The sequence below is a fragment of the Alosa pseudoharengus genome, unplaced genomic scaffold (assembly GCF_046254945.1).
Source record: "Alosa pseudoharengus isolate Yale_2024_CS ecotype anadromous, Long Island Sound unplaced genomic scaffold, YU_APseudo_1.1 YU_APseudo_1.1_scf_4, whole genome shotgun sequence".
In the NCBI taxonomy this organism is placed as follows: domain Eukaryota; kingdom Metazoa; phylum Chordata; class Actinopteri; order Clupeiformes; family Clupeidae; genus Alosa; species Alosa pseudoharengus.
The window spans coordinates 39640360-39656183 of record NW_027468774.1 but is presented as its reverse complement, the minus strand read 5'-3'; the positions used below and the strand labels follow the sequence as shown (position 1 = coordinate 39656183).

Here is a 15824-nt window from a genome sequence, read left to right as displayed (position 1 = left end):
ATGAGATTTAGCATTATGACTCACCCCGCTACTATCAAATGCATTTCTACCCCCACACACACACAGGCGTCCTTACACACACACACACACACAAACTCACACACACTTGGCAACTATGATTAAGGCTGTAAGAGATCTGCAGCTGAATCACAGGCATGAAAACACACACACACACACAATCATATGGCGAGTGGGAAATATGTGTCATAGCTGTGGTGCTTCAATAGCCTCATCTCTTCCTGTGTCCTAGTCCCTTCCACGTATAGCAGGAAGAGTGGGGGACGGCAGGCAGGGATATTCAGGTTTAATCTCCCACAGAACACGCACCACACAAAACACCCACTCACGGCTTACAGCTGCACTATAAAATGCACTGCTAATCAATGCAATCATAACATACCACAGTGAGGCAAGGCCTGCGCGTGTGTGCGTGTGCGTGTGTGTGTGTGTGTGTGTGTGTGTGTGTGTGTGTGTGTGTGTGTGTGTGTGTGTGTGTGTGTGTGTGTGTGTGTGCACCTGACGGGAGTGAATGACGTCAAACAGAAGATGGAGCAGTTAAAAAGAAGAGCGACCATGATCCACGCCCCCATCCTCCAACATCCCCCAAAAGCGGGCAACTGTTCTTGCTGCAGTCACAGTTGGAGCCAACAACGGCGGTCTCTTCAGCCGCCCCAAACTCACCACTCACTCACTCCAACCCCACCAACACACCGATTCCACGTCTGCCTCGTCTCTACACACAAAAGCACAGCATTAAGACATCCTATTCTTATTGGCAATACTAACAAACACTCCCCATAATATTATGCACACTGAGGAAAGCAAACAGTCACACTGGCCAATGTATGGTCTGATGTACAGACAGATGTACCACAGATGACCAGCACAAGTCATGGTCAAATACATCAGCCCACAGTTAATACAGCTTCATCAGAGAAATCTATTCTACAATAAGGCTAAATCGTCAATGGATTTTTGCAGTCTGTCTATTTCTGTAGTTTTACACCATCTTTGGTGCTAAAAAATAACACAAAATGCACAACACACAACAGCCATCAGTTGGGCTTTATGGCTTTCCCCTCCTCTCGGGGGTGTTGAGGCACCCTCTCAACACGTCCCTACACGAGCACAGCACTTGTTGTGGTGTCAAGCCAAGGCCTATGGAGAGGAGTGGTGCAAAATTAGGCAGCCATACAGCACATTACATAAGCTTCCCTCAGCTGTGAGTCACATTGGAGTACTTGTTGAGCTTTCGCAGCCCCTCACGGAAAGCTGATCTCATCAGTGGCCTGCACCAAGCCCCTGCTAGATAGAGACAGAGGCCCACCACCATCAAAGACCTCAATGGGGACAGAGCCCCAAATCCTCAAAAACGTTAAAAAAACCATAAGGCTGATAAGCGTAGGCAAAGCATTTCGACAGGGAGAGCGTAAACACTCACGGTGCAAGTCCACACACAGCAGTGGATTCCACAAAGCTCACAGATATTTTCTACACAAGATAAATCCTCATCGTGAGCGAAACCAAATCTCTGTGTTCCGCTGAACAGCAGGAAAGGCGATACATATGTCAGTGAGTTTAGTGTGGCCCTAGAGGTCAGCCCAATATGGCCAACTACTAAAATGTGTTATTCAGTCACCACCCTTGAGGTAATCAAATTTGAAGGCACGGATTAGAGTGTTTCGAGGTCCCTGTGAAAATATATTTTTTCCCCACTAAATAAAATGTGGGCTATACATCGGCATAATTCAGATGCAAAATAATGGAAAAAGTGTTAAATAAAAAGAGAAACAGAGAAAGTGAATATTAAAGAACCCTACATTTTCACTCTAGTTTCCCTTTGGGATGAATAAAGTAACCCATCTCTCTTGCCATAATGTCACCGTGAAAAGCATTCAGCCATAAATGCCACACCTTCGCAGGGCTCGAAATTAACTTTTCTCAGTGTCTTAACTTACACCAGTGTCCCAGCTCAAGTTCTTGTTTTTTCCCCATTCTACATAATAAACAGCATAATAATCAGTAACTTGCATCACTTAATTAACTCGTTCTGGTCCACCATGTCAGTTCTGAACAATTTATTAAAAACCATTTTATTAACATTAATCATCTGCTGTTTCACACAACACTCATTTTCAGAGATTGCGCTTTTGGCTCTTTTTTGAGGTTGCACTAGACGTTCTCATTGTCCATCGTTTTGACGGACAGGGTTGTAAAACATTCCGTCAGTAATCTATTTTCACCTATGATTTTCACGTGTCTTTAGTAGCCTGGGAAATTACCACGAAGCTGTCAGATAGATTACTCTCCTGCCGCGCTCTCACCCTCTTGTGCACACTGAAATGCGTTCCCAATTAAATAAAGTAGCAAAACGTAGTTAGATCTGCTGCAACTATGTATCTCGATGTAACAAGCTGTTTTGACATTGTAAACGTTCTCTAAGAAGAGTGTAAAGCAGTTTGCAGTAGCCTAAAGTTAACCCCAACGTCGTCTATTGCTGGAAAAAATAGCGAGCGGCCTATGATAACCTAATTATGCTCGGCAGGCCGGATTAAAGTGCGTGCCGGGCCGGATCTATGATAAACTAATAAATGCTCTGGGGGCCGGATTAAAGTGCGTGGCGGCCGCAGTTTGGACACCCCTAGCCTTAGAACTGCCACAGCGAAATATCAAAAGCTTAAATAACTGTTTTCATTGTTATAGGCTACTTTACAACACTATCGTTTTGTCAAATCGCAGTTGCAGTAGGCTATTTTGCTCAGCATGATATTGGTGACGTGTGTCTGTCACTGACAGAAAACACTCAGCGTTTTAGTCAGAGAGCACTGTCATGTCGTTTTTTTTAGAACACCAGTGTAGCCTAACCTTAGGCCTACACTATCAGTCAAAAATGTTCACAATGTCATGAAAACAAATGCCATTTACCTGCCTGCTAGTTAGGTAAGTTAACCTCTATATCGGTTAGGCTACCGCCCATGCCCTATTTTTGTGTCGGCCTATGAGTCACTTAATATTCATTTAACCAATGCGGCGGATTCCTAAGGAAACGCAAGCACCCAGCTCATTTGGCTCATTACTATATTTGTACCAAAAATAACATTTGTAGCCTACAGTGATTTGAAGAGCGGTAGCCAAAACAGTGTTGTGAGGCTGCGTGTACAAAACCGCTTCTTTACAGATCAGCTGGCTAACGCTGCTTTTGCCAGCTGCCCGTTACGCCAGATCAAATTTTGTATAATTTTATTCAGACGAGAAAGATACGTTTAGATTTCCATGTGAACAGTTTAGGAAAAAAGTACCTATTCTGAAATTTGCTTTGCCATTTTTTCTACTGTCCCAGAGTTGTCCCAGACATCATTCTATTGTGTCCCGGAAGCATTTTTTATGGTCCCCGGGACATCGTTAATTTCGAGCCCTGTACCTTCGCCTCTAAATTAAAATTGTGTCCATCTAAAACGGTTTTGATAGTAAATAGGCCTAATCCTTCTGACTGTCTTCTCATTATAAATAGTAGAACACCACCGTTAAGGTGAGTTACAGGGAGGTGACTTCTTTACAAGTATGAGTGCCTTCTTGTTGAACAAGAAACGTCTGATTCCACTCATCATTGACAAGTCTGACTGGTTCCACACACCAAAACCTCAGTGTAGATTAACAAATACAGTTCAATGGTAAATAAGCAACGACAGACACACACACAAGCAAACACACACAGTTCAGCAGGTGTGGGATGTAGTAGGAAGCAAGGTCCCTGGCATATCCATGTAACTACGAGAGTAATAACAGAGCTCTAAAAGACCACTGCACCAGGCCTTACGTTACAGAGCAAGTTCAAACAGAAACAAACCTACAACATGCAGCACCAGAGCAGGCTGTGGTTAAAGATGTTGGCTAACAAATTACTCCATTCTCTATTTATTCCAAGCCTTCAGAAACAAGTCTCCACACTGTGCCATCAAACACACTCCAGCTTGAATGGCAAATCCATATTATGGAAAATGAATCCAGTGGTAACGACAAGCCACTGTTATTTTTTCCATTTAATCATTCACTCAAGACAGCAGGGGCCTGTACTACGAAGGGAGCTTAACCTACCCAGATGTAACCCAGGGTTACTTTGTTAAACCGGGGTTGACAAAACCTGGTTATCTTTAGTGGTGTTAATCGGTACTACGACGCTGATTATGAAGTTGATTTGTTGAGCCGGGGTTAACCTCATTGGAGTTTGTGCGCGTTCACATAAAAGGGGCGGGTTGCAGCGCAAATCACCACTTTCAGTGATGACGCGTTCCCCTTATTTTACGGATGAGGAATGCACAATTATTATGACAAGTTATGAGGAATTAAAACCCACTCTACAACAAAAATCAAATACGTCGGCAGTGAACAAAGCAAGGCAAGGCTGTTGGCAACGTATTGCAGATCGGGTAGCCAAAATGCCTAAAAGTAAAGTTTTATTCCCACATGTTCTTCAAATATGTGTTACGGAGGATTAGTAGCTTGCGGAATGTCTGAAATGAGTTGAAATAATTAAATAGCCTAATTTAAGTTCATAGAAAGGCCTACAGATGCAACCCAATTCAGAAGTGGGCATATAGATTACAGTAATAAGGATAATTGAAAGTACTGACTGATTTAGTGTATGCCTAATCCTGTGAACATTTCAGATGCAACACCATTGCCAAACGCACATGGCAGCAGGTGAAAATGAAACACAAAAACATTATTCAGAATAGTAGGTTTATATAGTTATAGCTTGCATTAATATTTCTTAATTATGAAAACATGTAGGCCTAGCTTATAGCCTTCACTTGGTCTCTGTTTTACAGCTAACAAGAAACAGGTGTCTTCGAACACTACTGTAGGAGGAAAGGCACCAGAGTGTTTTACAGTAGCAGAGGAGTTGGCCATCGCAAATAATAGTGGAAGGCCGATTATGGAGGGGGTTGAAGGAGGCATCGCCTTCCCCTCACTCCGGTCGGATTCTGGTGCTGTGGAAATGTGTAGCCTTTATGTGCAGGCTACAGTAATATGACATTCAATTCAACAAGTTTGTTAAAATGGTGATTTTTATTTATTAGGCCTACTGTAGGCTATGTCCGATTTATTTTAGGCTATTCTTGCTCAGATGTTCAGCATACTGTAGGCCTATGTCCGATTTATTACGTACAGTATTCTTCCATCACCGATTGAATACATGAATGTCCACGTACGGGCATTGCTATGAGACGTCTTCCTAGATCATCTGACAAAGATAACGAATTCCCTCTGCTGACAATCTACATCTTCATAGAGAATATCGTCCGGGTAGGCTATATATATTTTCTGGCGGTCTCTAAAACCCCTCGCCCTGCGAAGAGAGTCCCTCACGATTTGCGCTCCAATGTCGTATGGATCATCCAGGTACGCCGACATGTCTCGGGGTTGTTAGTGGAGGGGTGGTACTTATAAAGGGTGTGGTTAACGGAAACCTCAGGTTAACCAAGAACATAACCTGGTCGGAGCAGGTTTGAGATGCAGCGTAAATTGCCATGGCAGCATACCTCGGTTAAAACCTATCCACCTTTCGTAGTATGGGTTAATCGGGAAGTTACGCCACACGTGATCAAGTTACTCTCGAAGTTACCCAGATAAGCCAGAAACCCCGCTTCGTAGTACAGGCCCCAGGTGAGAGGTGGTTACATACTGAGGCTGTTGCTGTAAACATCTCCAGCACATACAAGCAACCAAATCAGGAAGCAAAAATACATGCCAAAAATGAATTCCAAGTTTCCGAAACAACCTATTGCCATGTGCCGATTAAAAAAAAAGAACACTGAGACACTGATGAAAGCCTAATGGCCGAAATGTTTGCTCGGTACCCCTGTCGCTACTTAAGAAAATATCAAACTTCCTGGAGGAGGGGTTGGGGTGCGAGTGTGCCTTGAGGATTTATCATCCTCCATCCCAGGGCACTAAGCTGCACAGCAAGTCCCCATTTCCATCTAAATTGAACCAGGCCCACTGTGGGGATGGGTGGGGCAGGGGGGCTGAGAGTGGAGCCCCCTTCACACATCACTGGGTAGCCAGTCTGATCTGATTCCTACTGTGTCTTTTTAACCCTTAAATGTTGGAAAATTAACATTCTAAAGAATATCTGGGTTCATTGAATTCAACATTGAATTTTAGAACAATTGTTGCGGAATGGAATCTTTTGTTAGAAATGTTCAAAAACCCACACCACACTGTATAGGGACAACACAAAAACACATTTGAGATTGCATGTCACTTGTGAGATCGCATTTTAAGGGTAGAAGCAAGCATGATGCTTCAGATAGCGCAAGTCTAGACCACATCCATCATGCTGGGGAAAGTGTATGCGCTCCAAGCACAAGTACATGTTTTTCACCCACACATCAACAAAACAACACTGAGAACTGAACCCCCACCTCTCTTTCCCTGAACTCAACCAATGAGCTGCACTTTCTTATGGGGAAATGTAGTCTCTGCAATGAGCATGAATGATTGTGGCCTTTCCTGGTGCATTTTCACCAAATGGCAACACAATGATGAGAGAACAACAAACACTAGAAGTTGCAGGCTTTTCAATCTCTCTCCCTACCAACCAACCCACCCTAAACTCGAAACTCGAAAAGTCACGTGGCTAGACGACCCCTATGAGGAGCAGAACAGGAACATGTTGAGATCAATGCATCGTCACACACCGTCTTTATAATCTTCATGGAATTTGATCTGCCTGAACACATTTGACTGGGGGTGGGAGAAACAGTGGCAGTTCTATGAAACCTCACAAGCTCGCTGGGCATGTTCAAACATGTTTGGAGACTGACGTACAAAAACCCTCCCTCCCTCTTACACACACAATAGCCTACCCATTAGACAGTATTTAAACCCATCTCATTCAATGTATATATACTGAATAAGATACGTTTGACATACAATGTCTGATGAGTATTGAGTGTGTGTGAGACTTGTGTTTATTAAGTCAAACTTATTAAGTTGGTGGGAAGACCTAATAAAGAGGTCCTGTGACAGCTAAGAAGACAGTGGTGCATCCCTGAGCCTTTGTTTATGTGATGGGAAGAGTAAGCCTATCCTATACATTTTAAAGCAAACAGGAAGGGGATTTCAATACACACATGAAACGTTCGTCACCATCACGCAACCACTTTGTTCCATCATACGATCCAGCAAATGCATAAACCCCGGAGAAGCAAAGCAGACTCTATAAATCCTCAATAGCAGCAAATAAGAAAAAAATGCCTCGATTCCGGCCAAAACGGTCCAAAAACACAATCATAAAATCTCATGTTCTTGGGACAAAGCCTGCCATGGTGCAATATCCTCGTCAGATCAGAGGCCCTACCCCTCTCTCGTGTTTGCAAGCAGCTGGCCCCCATCACTCCCTCCTTCCACCTCTACCCACCCACTCCCCCAAGACACAAACACACGCACACACACACACACACACACACACACACACACACACACACACGTCGCCCCCCTTCCCCTCACTCCTTTCCCCCACTGCTCTGGGGCCCTCTCTGGGGAGGCCACAGGCCCGGCCTGTCTGCAGGATAAATTGGTTGCAATCATGATCTCGCCCATGTTCATGGCAGGCTCACGTGTGCACTTTGCATGAATTGAAATGCAAGCCCTACCGGGGGGGGTGGGGGGGGGGGGGTCATGTGTAGGGAGGGAACACACATGTTTTGATATTTCATGTAATCAGTCTGTGTGCACGTGTCAGTTTTTGTTTTGTGGAGGATGGGTCTTTTAAGGTCTGAATGGGAGACTTGATGAAATAACAAACAACAATCAAGGGGCTGAGTGTCTATGCCGCCATTATGCTCTTAAAGATAAGGACTTTACACAAAGCAATAGCCTGATTTTTGCTTTAAACAACGTCCACAGCAGGGCACTTTCAGTGGAGTAACTACCTGTAAGACTGTACACCACATCCCAGGTGATGACAAACAATGATAAACAAACAGTCAACAAGGAACCGAAACTTCCAAACCATGACCAAACCAGTACATGGGCCACGTGTGAAAGGCAAAAAATAGAAACGCTGCTTTTGCTCACACTGTAAAAGGAGAACCAGACACCGCCAAGCTGGGTACAAAACACTGATGTCCCAAAAGCATCTGTACTGGACAGTGTCGACAGTTCCTGTTTGCTACGCCACTAACACCATATTATGACGAAATCTCCGACGATGAGGACTTACAACACCTAAGCCCACGTGTAAGCACCCTCCGTTTTGAGAGCACCGTGTCCTCCTTGCCGAGATAGTCTCCTGCATGTGTCGAGGAAGGCCAACACTGCAGTGTTCCATTTAAGAGGCTTGGTGTGATCCAGCGGGACAGAGCAAGAGAGACGTTAACGTGCACGTCACAGCTGTGTCCCCGCCCCTTCCCTTACCCCGTCTGGAGTTAGCGAGAGGTTCCCCAGGTGTGACTGCGGCGATTGGGAGTCGCTTTTACATAAGCCCACCCTCTTAAGTGGATGGCCACTGCTACTGCACCGTGCACCTGCTGAATCACCACGGTTGCATAACAGCATTTTTGAGCCGCTCCTAATTTCGCAGGCGATGCTGGACGGGTGCCAATGAGCCCGCACAAGGAGCCATAAGTCCATGCAAAAGCTGTAACCATATCCTATGAGCGGAAGCAAGCCCCTCAATGTAGGCTTCAGCGCTTGGGCACAATTCTGCATCTAACACAGCAAAGCAGCACCCACAGACTGGTTTGTAACGGTCTCCATGGTGTTGGCTTGTTTGTAATGAACAAGGCCACCTCCTGCTCTGTCTCCTCCCTCCACATAAAAAAGGGGTTGAGCAATCTGGCCATGGCAGAGAAGGCCAGCAGCTAGCTAGCCCTCCTGGCTTGCTTTGCCATGCGTGAGTACATGCATGCTTGCTTGCATGCGTGTATGTTTTACAGTGCTCTTGGAAAGTGTGGAAAGGGGGGGGGGTGCATAAGACAACAGCAGAGAAACATCGCTTCCTTCAATATGGACAAATCATAACAACTGAGGGATTGGGCCAGTGGTGAGCTCATCACTTTTGGCTCCTCTGACCAAAGGAGGGGGTGTCGACCAAAAAGAGGAGGAGGGGAAAAAACACAAACAAATGAAGTGCATTAGAACATAAAGTGCAGAGAAAACCACGTGCAGAGAGGGCGGGCCATGAACTGTTTTTCGTCTGAAATCGGCAAAGGATTCAGAGTGGATGATCCCAAGTCGACTTCAGGTAGTGGTCACACTGGGCATTGCAATGCAGATTGAATGCTACCCACAAGACCTGGGTTAAAATCTAATGTTGACTGCCATGCTTGAAAAAGCATAGGCATTGAAGAGTCATTTATGCAGCAAACATTCTTTTCAGAAAAGTGCATTGAAAGTGGCTGCCTATAACAAAAAACCTTTGCCTCTAGGCTGCTTTCAATGGCAATGAATGAAGTAAAATATTACATCAGAGCCATTTCCAAGGAACCTTGAGCTGTATAAATCAAACACAAACATAAAGTTGACAATTAAGAGGCATACACTTATGTAAGGACCCTTTATTTCATAGATCCCTCAAAATGTTTGGACAGAACAGAAAATAGGGCTTAAGGAAATCAGGAGATGGGAATTATATCAACACACAAAACTAAGGGGCAATTCCGAGTGCAGTCATCTACCAAGGCCACATGTTAGGCACATGTCTTGCCATGTTAGCAAAAATGAAAAATAAATTGTGGATTTAGTGTGCATGGGTTTATGGGTCCTTCATTGACCTATGCTACAGCCCTTCACCACGTTCCATGAAAATCCTGCTGACACATTGACAAACCAACCAAACTGAAAATATACCTGCTTGGCAGATGTATAGATGACTACAAGTCTAAACTTCATACCAAATCTTTACAATCAATAACCCTTCATCAAATCATGAGTACCACTGAATGGCTTGCTGACCTTTAACAAATAACTGCTGCACGTGCAAACCTTCTCCCAGTTCTGATTCTCACAACAGCAGACGATACTCCATAACAGTGGCAGACAGTTTGAACCCATTGAGTTAACCAAGGAAATAATTCTCAACATGTAAACGACATACTTTATAACACTGTGCCTACGCAAAGCAGAGGACATGTAACAACATTTCCCAACATGGCTATAGTTGATGGCTTTATGGGGAGGCATGCATATATACCGGCCTCCCCGAGGATATGGTAGGTGCAAATTGTCCGAGATCAAATTATTGACCAAATGAACTCAGCTCTTGATCATCAGTGAGCGATGTGTCGAGTTTTCCACAGTTGGGAGTAAACATGTTCCTGTCATGGTACAATTAAAACTGATTAGAGCACCTACTGAATTGTGTTACTGCCGTGTACAATCAAGTCATAGCTGTCCTTCAAAGGAAATGTAACTCATACAATGAAAGCAAATTGTTATTGTTATGCGATTAATTCTGTTAAACAGATTTTTTAAATTGAGCTGTCTGAATTACGAGATTGAATTACGAGATCGTACAATGGACCAATTGATGGGCAAGTTAAATTAAATTCCGAATCAACAAATCGTTAACGTTGTTTTTGAGGATTTGTGAAACCTGTGTGGGCCATATTCTCAACTACATAATCATTATGAGCATTATCAACATTATGATAATGTTTACTAAATAAGAGGCTTGCTCTTTTTGGTGTCATTTGCAAATTCATATTTTGACTCAGGATACGGCGCAACTTACTCGGTTCAAGATACAAAATGAAATCTAACACACTGGCTAATGTTATACACTGAGAGCTAACGTTAGCTACAGGCGAAATGACGGTCGACGTGTTAACATTAAGATCATTGCCTGGTCAACAGCACTTTACTGATATACTTGGTTAATGTGGCTATGTTTTACGTTATGTTTCATATTGAATGCAACCTAGCTATGGCAGATCGGATTATCAATCGTATCTCGCTACGGCTACTGCTTAGATTTGAAATCTAACGTTATGCACAATCCATAACGTTAACGTTAGTGATCAGACAGACTGCTAATTTGCTTGTAGAACTCTAAACCCACGTTATCTGAGACCAGGGAAGCTGGTCAGACAATCGAGCTCACAGCAAAATCGCTTGCCTGGCAACCTAACCCGAGAGCTATTGATATGTCAAATTTTCGTTAAAACAGCTGACAAGCTACGTGATCACAATTCGGCTAGTAGGGTAGATGCTAGCTACCTAAGGATGGCTAACAGTCAGCTTAGAAGCTAGAGCTATTATAGATAAAACAGCCATCGTAAATAGATACCATTGGCATCATACGCAATGGTAGATTAAGGAAGGGACACTTCCATAATAAGGAGATATAATATTAACAGACATCCATCTCAGATCAACTGTAAAGTAATCTAGCCAGGTAACATTACCCTTTTTACAACTGGGAGGGCTAGCTGTGAGGACTCCGTAAACAGCTAATGTTAGCCACCATTATCTAATAGCTACGCAAGCTGACTAGACGGAGAATCTAAACAAAATGACAAACTCCTCGGGCATGTAGACCTCCAACATTGGTTCAAATTAATACATACAACATGCTGCACACAGCATTTTAAAAGAGGTTGGTAACGTTCACTTTTGTATCAAGTTTACTTACCCAAATAGATGTCTCCAAATGATCCACTTCCGATTTTCCTACCAAGTCTGTATCGGTTTCCCACTCTCAATTCCATTTTGGCGAAAATGAATAGCTAGCAATGTAGCTAGCTCTTGTACAAAAAGAAAAACGATCTATCGGCTTCTCTTCGTTGCTGTTCCAAACGCACTCAAATTTTTAGACACGTCTATTCAATGCCTCTCATCCAGTATATCTTCAAGAGTCCCCTTCTTTTAATATATGGCTAGCTTGCTAATACTGCCAGAGATTCTCCCGTTTTCACCAATCGTTTTAAAACATTCCGAAATTCCAAAAACCACAATACGGGGTTTCCTGGAGAGGTTTAGGTGTGCACTTTATGCTCTTGCTATTTTAAAACACATCCTTTCATAATTTGTAAAGGATGAAGATGGATTTATCAAAATGTACCCTTCCCTTTTCCGTCTGCTCGGTTCTCAGTGTTTCTCTGCCTCCGCTGTAGCTTTGCTGGCTAGATCAGTTGAATAATCTACTGTGTATAAGTGACATCACTTCCCGTAGCAACAGTCGTCCACTGTAAAGTGTCCGGCAAAGGGGGAGGGGATAACAACAATGGAATTGTCAGGGTGTCTTTTGTCCAGAAAGCGTTTTTATATCAACCCTCTTCTTTTATTTGCGTAAATGCTCATTGGGTTTATTTGATATTTTCAACTCATTCGAGTTAAACATGTGTGTGTTTGTGTGTGTGTATGTGTGTGTGTGTGTGAAAATGATGAACAACTTAGCCTACTATCTGCCCATGTGAGCTGTTCAGACAAGACAAACTGTGGCACACACAACAGGTTTCACATTTACAGTGGCCCATTCAGATATTGAACGGTTGTGATGTGTTCTGAATCTGGTATTCAGGAGGACTTTCTGAAGGAAGATCATCTTTCACACTCTCACAGCCACCTGTCCTTAGGTCACAGGAATATAGGCCTAGAACTAGCCTACTTGCCATTTGTTCAAATTCTGGTTTAGAAAGACTGATTTGCCTTTGGTGGGTGTGGGTAAGGCCATCAGTTGGCCTGCACAAATTCCCAGCCGCCTCAATAGTTTTTGGAAACTAGGCCTACGCAACACAACACAATTCAATTAATTTGCTCAAGGCCTTTTTTTATTTTTGATACATGACATTGGCTAATGTATGCCAGCTAACAATCATGAATATGCTATATTAAGAGTAAAACAAAGCCATACTTCAATATTATATTTCATGACAAATAAAAGGACCTATTTGAAGAATATTCCAGCCACATAGAAAAACAACCCACTGTTGTCCCTTTGTTGCCTCTTTCTGAACAAAATGATGACCACATATCACAAAGGTGTGTTTGCTGACTCACCATATGTTTCCAATAATTTGCTTGTACAACAATTATAGCCAATAAGTGCAAATTGATTCACACTATGAAGTGGGCTAGTTGAATTAAGGGGTGATCAGGTGACTCAGATGTTTTAGGGATTTACCTTGGTAGCCGGATCACCTCAGGATGAATGGAAGAACTAATGTATTCTTTTTTTCTGTCTGAGTCATATATTGACAGAGGGCTTTTGGCTGAATTGACCATGTCAACTTCTCATTGAAGGGTGTGTCGAAAATGTTCTCAAATACAACACTTGGGTGTCTTTCCTAAAAGGGTTATGTAATGTCTCTTCGATCTCCGTTATAAAAGGGTCTTTTGTCGTGTCTACACTTTAATATTATAACAGTCAGAAAAAGGATAAGGATATCAATATCTAACATGTTATGCCAAAGGTTGAAGCCTTGGCTAACCATTTAATCAGTAAGTCTTGAAAATGAAAGTAGATTTTGCTGACTGATTAAAAATGTACAGAGGGGGACCTCCATCAATCTATGGTTGAAACCCCTGTCCATCTCTGTGACTGATGATAATTAAAAATGATCTGCCGGCATTAGGCTCTAATCCTGTGAGGCAGCTGTTCTATTCACCACAATAGGTTAAGCGCACATATTTAATAGCATTATTCCCTATTCCCATTAATGTCCTTTTATAATGAAACACAAACACATGGCCTATACACTATATGACTGTAAAGCATTGTTCTCTCTGACTTTCACATACCATAAAAAGGTAGGCTACATCCACATAGCCTACTTGATGGCAATAGTGAATCTTTTATAGTGGTTCATTTATTTTTCATCTTTGGTGGTGTCAAAATTAGAGAAAACTGCAGCATAAGAAGAGAAAATATTTTAATTCATATGGGCTTCATATGGGATCAAACTTTGAGTAGGCCTAGGAGTTTATTGTAGCAATATGCTACCTGTATTTCGAAATGCCTATAGGCCTACAATCCAAGTTTTAAGACAGCTCCGACAACACCAATCATCTGTGTGCACACTGCTGTAAATTTACATATTAGCCTGCACATGAAGTGTGTGGTACAGCTCTACAAGTTGGAGACGGGCTAAACAGGTCGGAGATAAGGCACGCCCACAACTATTGAAACTTTCTACAGCGAAAATGTGATTGGCTAAATGGGAACCAATGCTTGAAGCTATCACGTGGAGTGAGTTGCACAACGGAGCTCGGTAAGTTCGGTCACGTTTTATGCCATGCGCGAAACAACTTCCAACGTCCGTCAACAAAGCATGTTCTCGGAATCGTATCGGCAACGGAACCTGAGCAAAGTGTAGGCGTAGCCAAACTGACGACCACCTGTAAACAGCTGTGCTGAAAACAACTTTTTAGTCATGGATTGTACTGTTAAACTGATTGAGTAGACACTCATAATTTGCAAGCCTTTACTAGCTACTTAGGCTAATGAACATTCTGTTAACTAGATGTACCGCAGAGCGGTACAAAATATGACAGCCGCCCAGTACTGCACATTATCTAGGGAAAAATAAATCACTCTATGGATCTTACACATCAAATTTTGTGACATCAGCCAAGATACCTGCGATTACAGGTTGCCCAGGGTTATTGTAAAACTAACTGAAACTAAAAGAAATCAGAAACCTGAAAGAACTAAATAAAAAATAATGAAAACGCCAAAACTATAATAACTCTGTAATGGCCATCAAACTATTAACCCCCTGCGCTACACGGATGTGGCTGATAACTGATGAGGCTTATATTTTTGTTTTCGGAATTGTTTTTACTTTATTTTTACTTGTTCAAGTGTGTGTGTGTGTGTGAGAGAGAGAGTGTGTTTACATGCACAGGACAGTGCTGTGGTGACATTTCCTTTAGCATGAATCAAGTATTTCTTCATTTATCTTTAATGCAGGAGATACACACACACACACACAACTGAAATGAGAAATGGCACACACACACACACACACACACACACAATGACAGACATCACACACATGAAGTGACAGAGTACACATACAATAAGGATTTCTCTTGGACACTGGTTATACAAAATCAGTTTTGCAAGATTTCACACTATTAGGGTGCATGATTACCTCAAAATATGATTGATACATTTATGACCGCAAGCTGGTGTGTGGTGAGCATTCTGGCGCATAATGGCTGCCATGCATCAGGTGGTTGCTACACATTAGCAGTGCTTACTATACTGAGGTTCCCCCTTCAGTAAAGCACTTTGGCTGCCTTGAAAAGTTCTAAATACAATGTGTTGTATGACTGTAAAACACATCATCATTTATTAATGAATTAACGTTTGATGTTATGAAAACTTTAGTTTTATTGTGTAAAGCATGTCACTATTTATTAATAGCTTACCCCTTACGAAAAATAACTATAGTAATAATGTAATATTTCTGATAGTTGTATGTATCGATGTATATGCTATTCTGTAATATTTCTAAAATATCCTTGCCCTCTATAGTGTTCCTATAGTAGCCTACAGTCTTATAGTACTGGCTATTTATTGATCCCTAGGGGAAATTCAAGGTCGAAGTTTTGATACTCAGCAAACTGCTGACACTTGAAGTAGGCCTGATGCAGTTATTTTCTGTAAGGGTATTTTTTTAGACTCTTGGGTATTTCTCTGGGGTATACACATGATAGGCAACAGAAATTCATATATTGTTAAAATCCAGTAATATAAGCTTGCAGCGGCATCTCCAGGATGATATGCAATGTGCAACAGAAAACCGGATTTGCGCCTATGTCTCTAATGCAGGCAAACCTACATTAAAACTATACCACAATATAAATTT

The 15824-nt window shown here is 42.4% G+C and overlaps 1 protein-coding gene across 4 annotated transcripts in view; it reads right to left on the bottom strand.

The window, feature by feature from the left end:
• Positions 1-12131, bottom strand: part of csnk1da (casein kinase 1, delta a) — a 33145-nt gene extending 21014 nt beyond the window's left edge. For 3 of the 4 annotated variants that reach the window (XM_076266283.1, XM_076266282.1, XM_076266281.1), the window contains exon 1: positions 11642-12131. In XM_076266283.1, coding sequence (XP_076122398.1) covers positions 11642-11717 — 76 coding nt within the window. In that variant the 5' untranslated portion in view covers positions 11718-12131. Of the gene's footprint in view, positions 1-681; positions 1622-11641 lie in introns of those variants that run through there. The other variant, XM_076266284.1, reaches the window with a different exon arrangement.
• Between the last annotated feature and the right edge of the window lie 3693 nt (positions 12132-15824).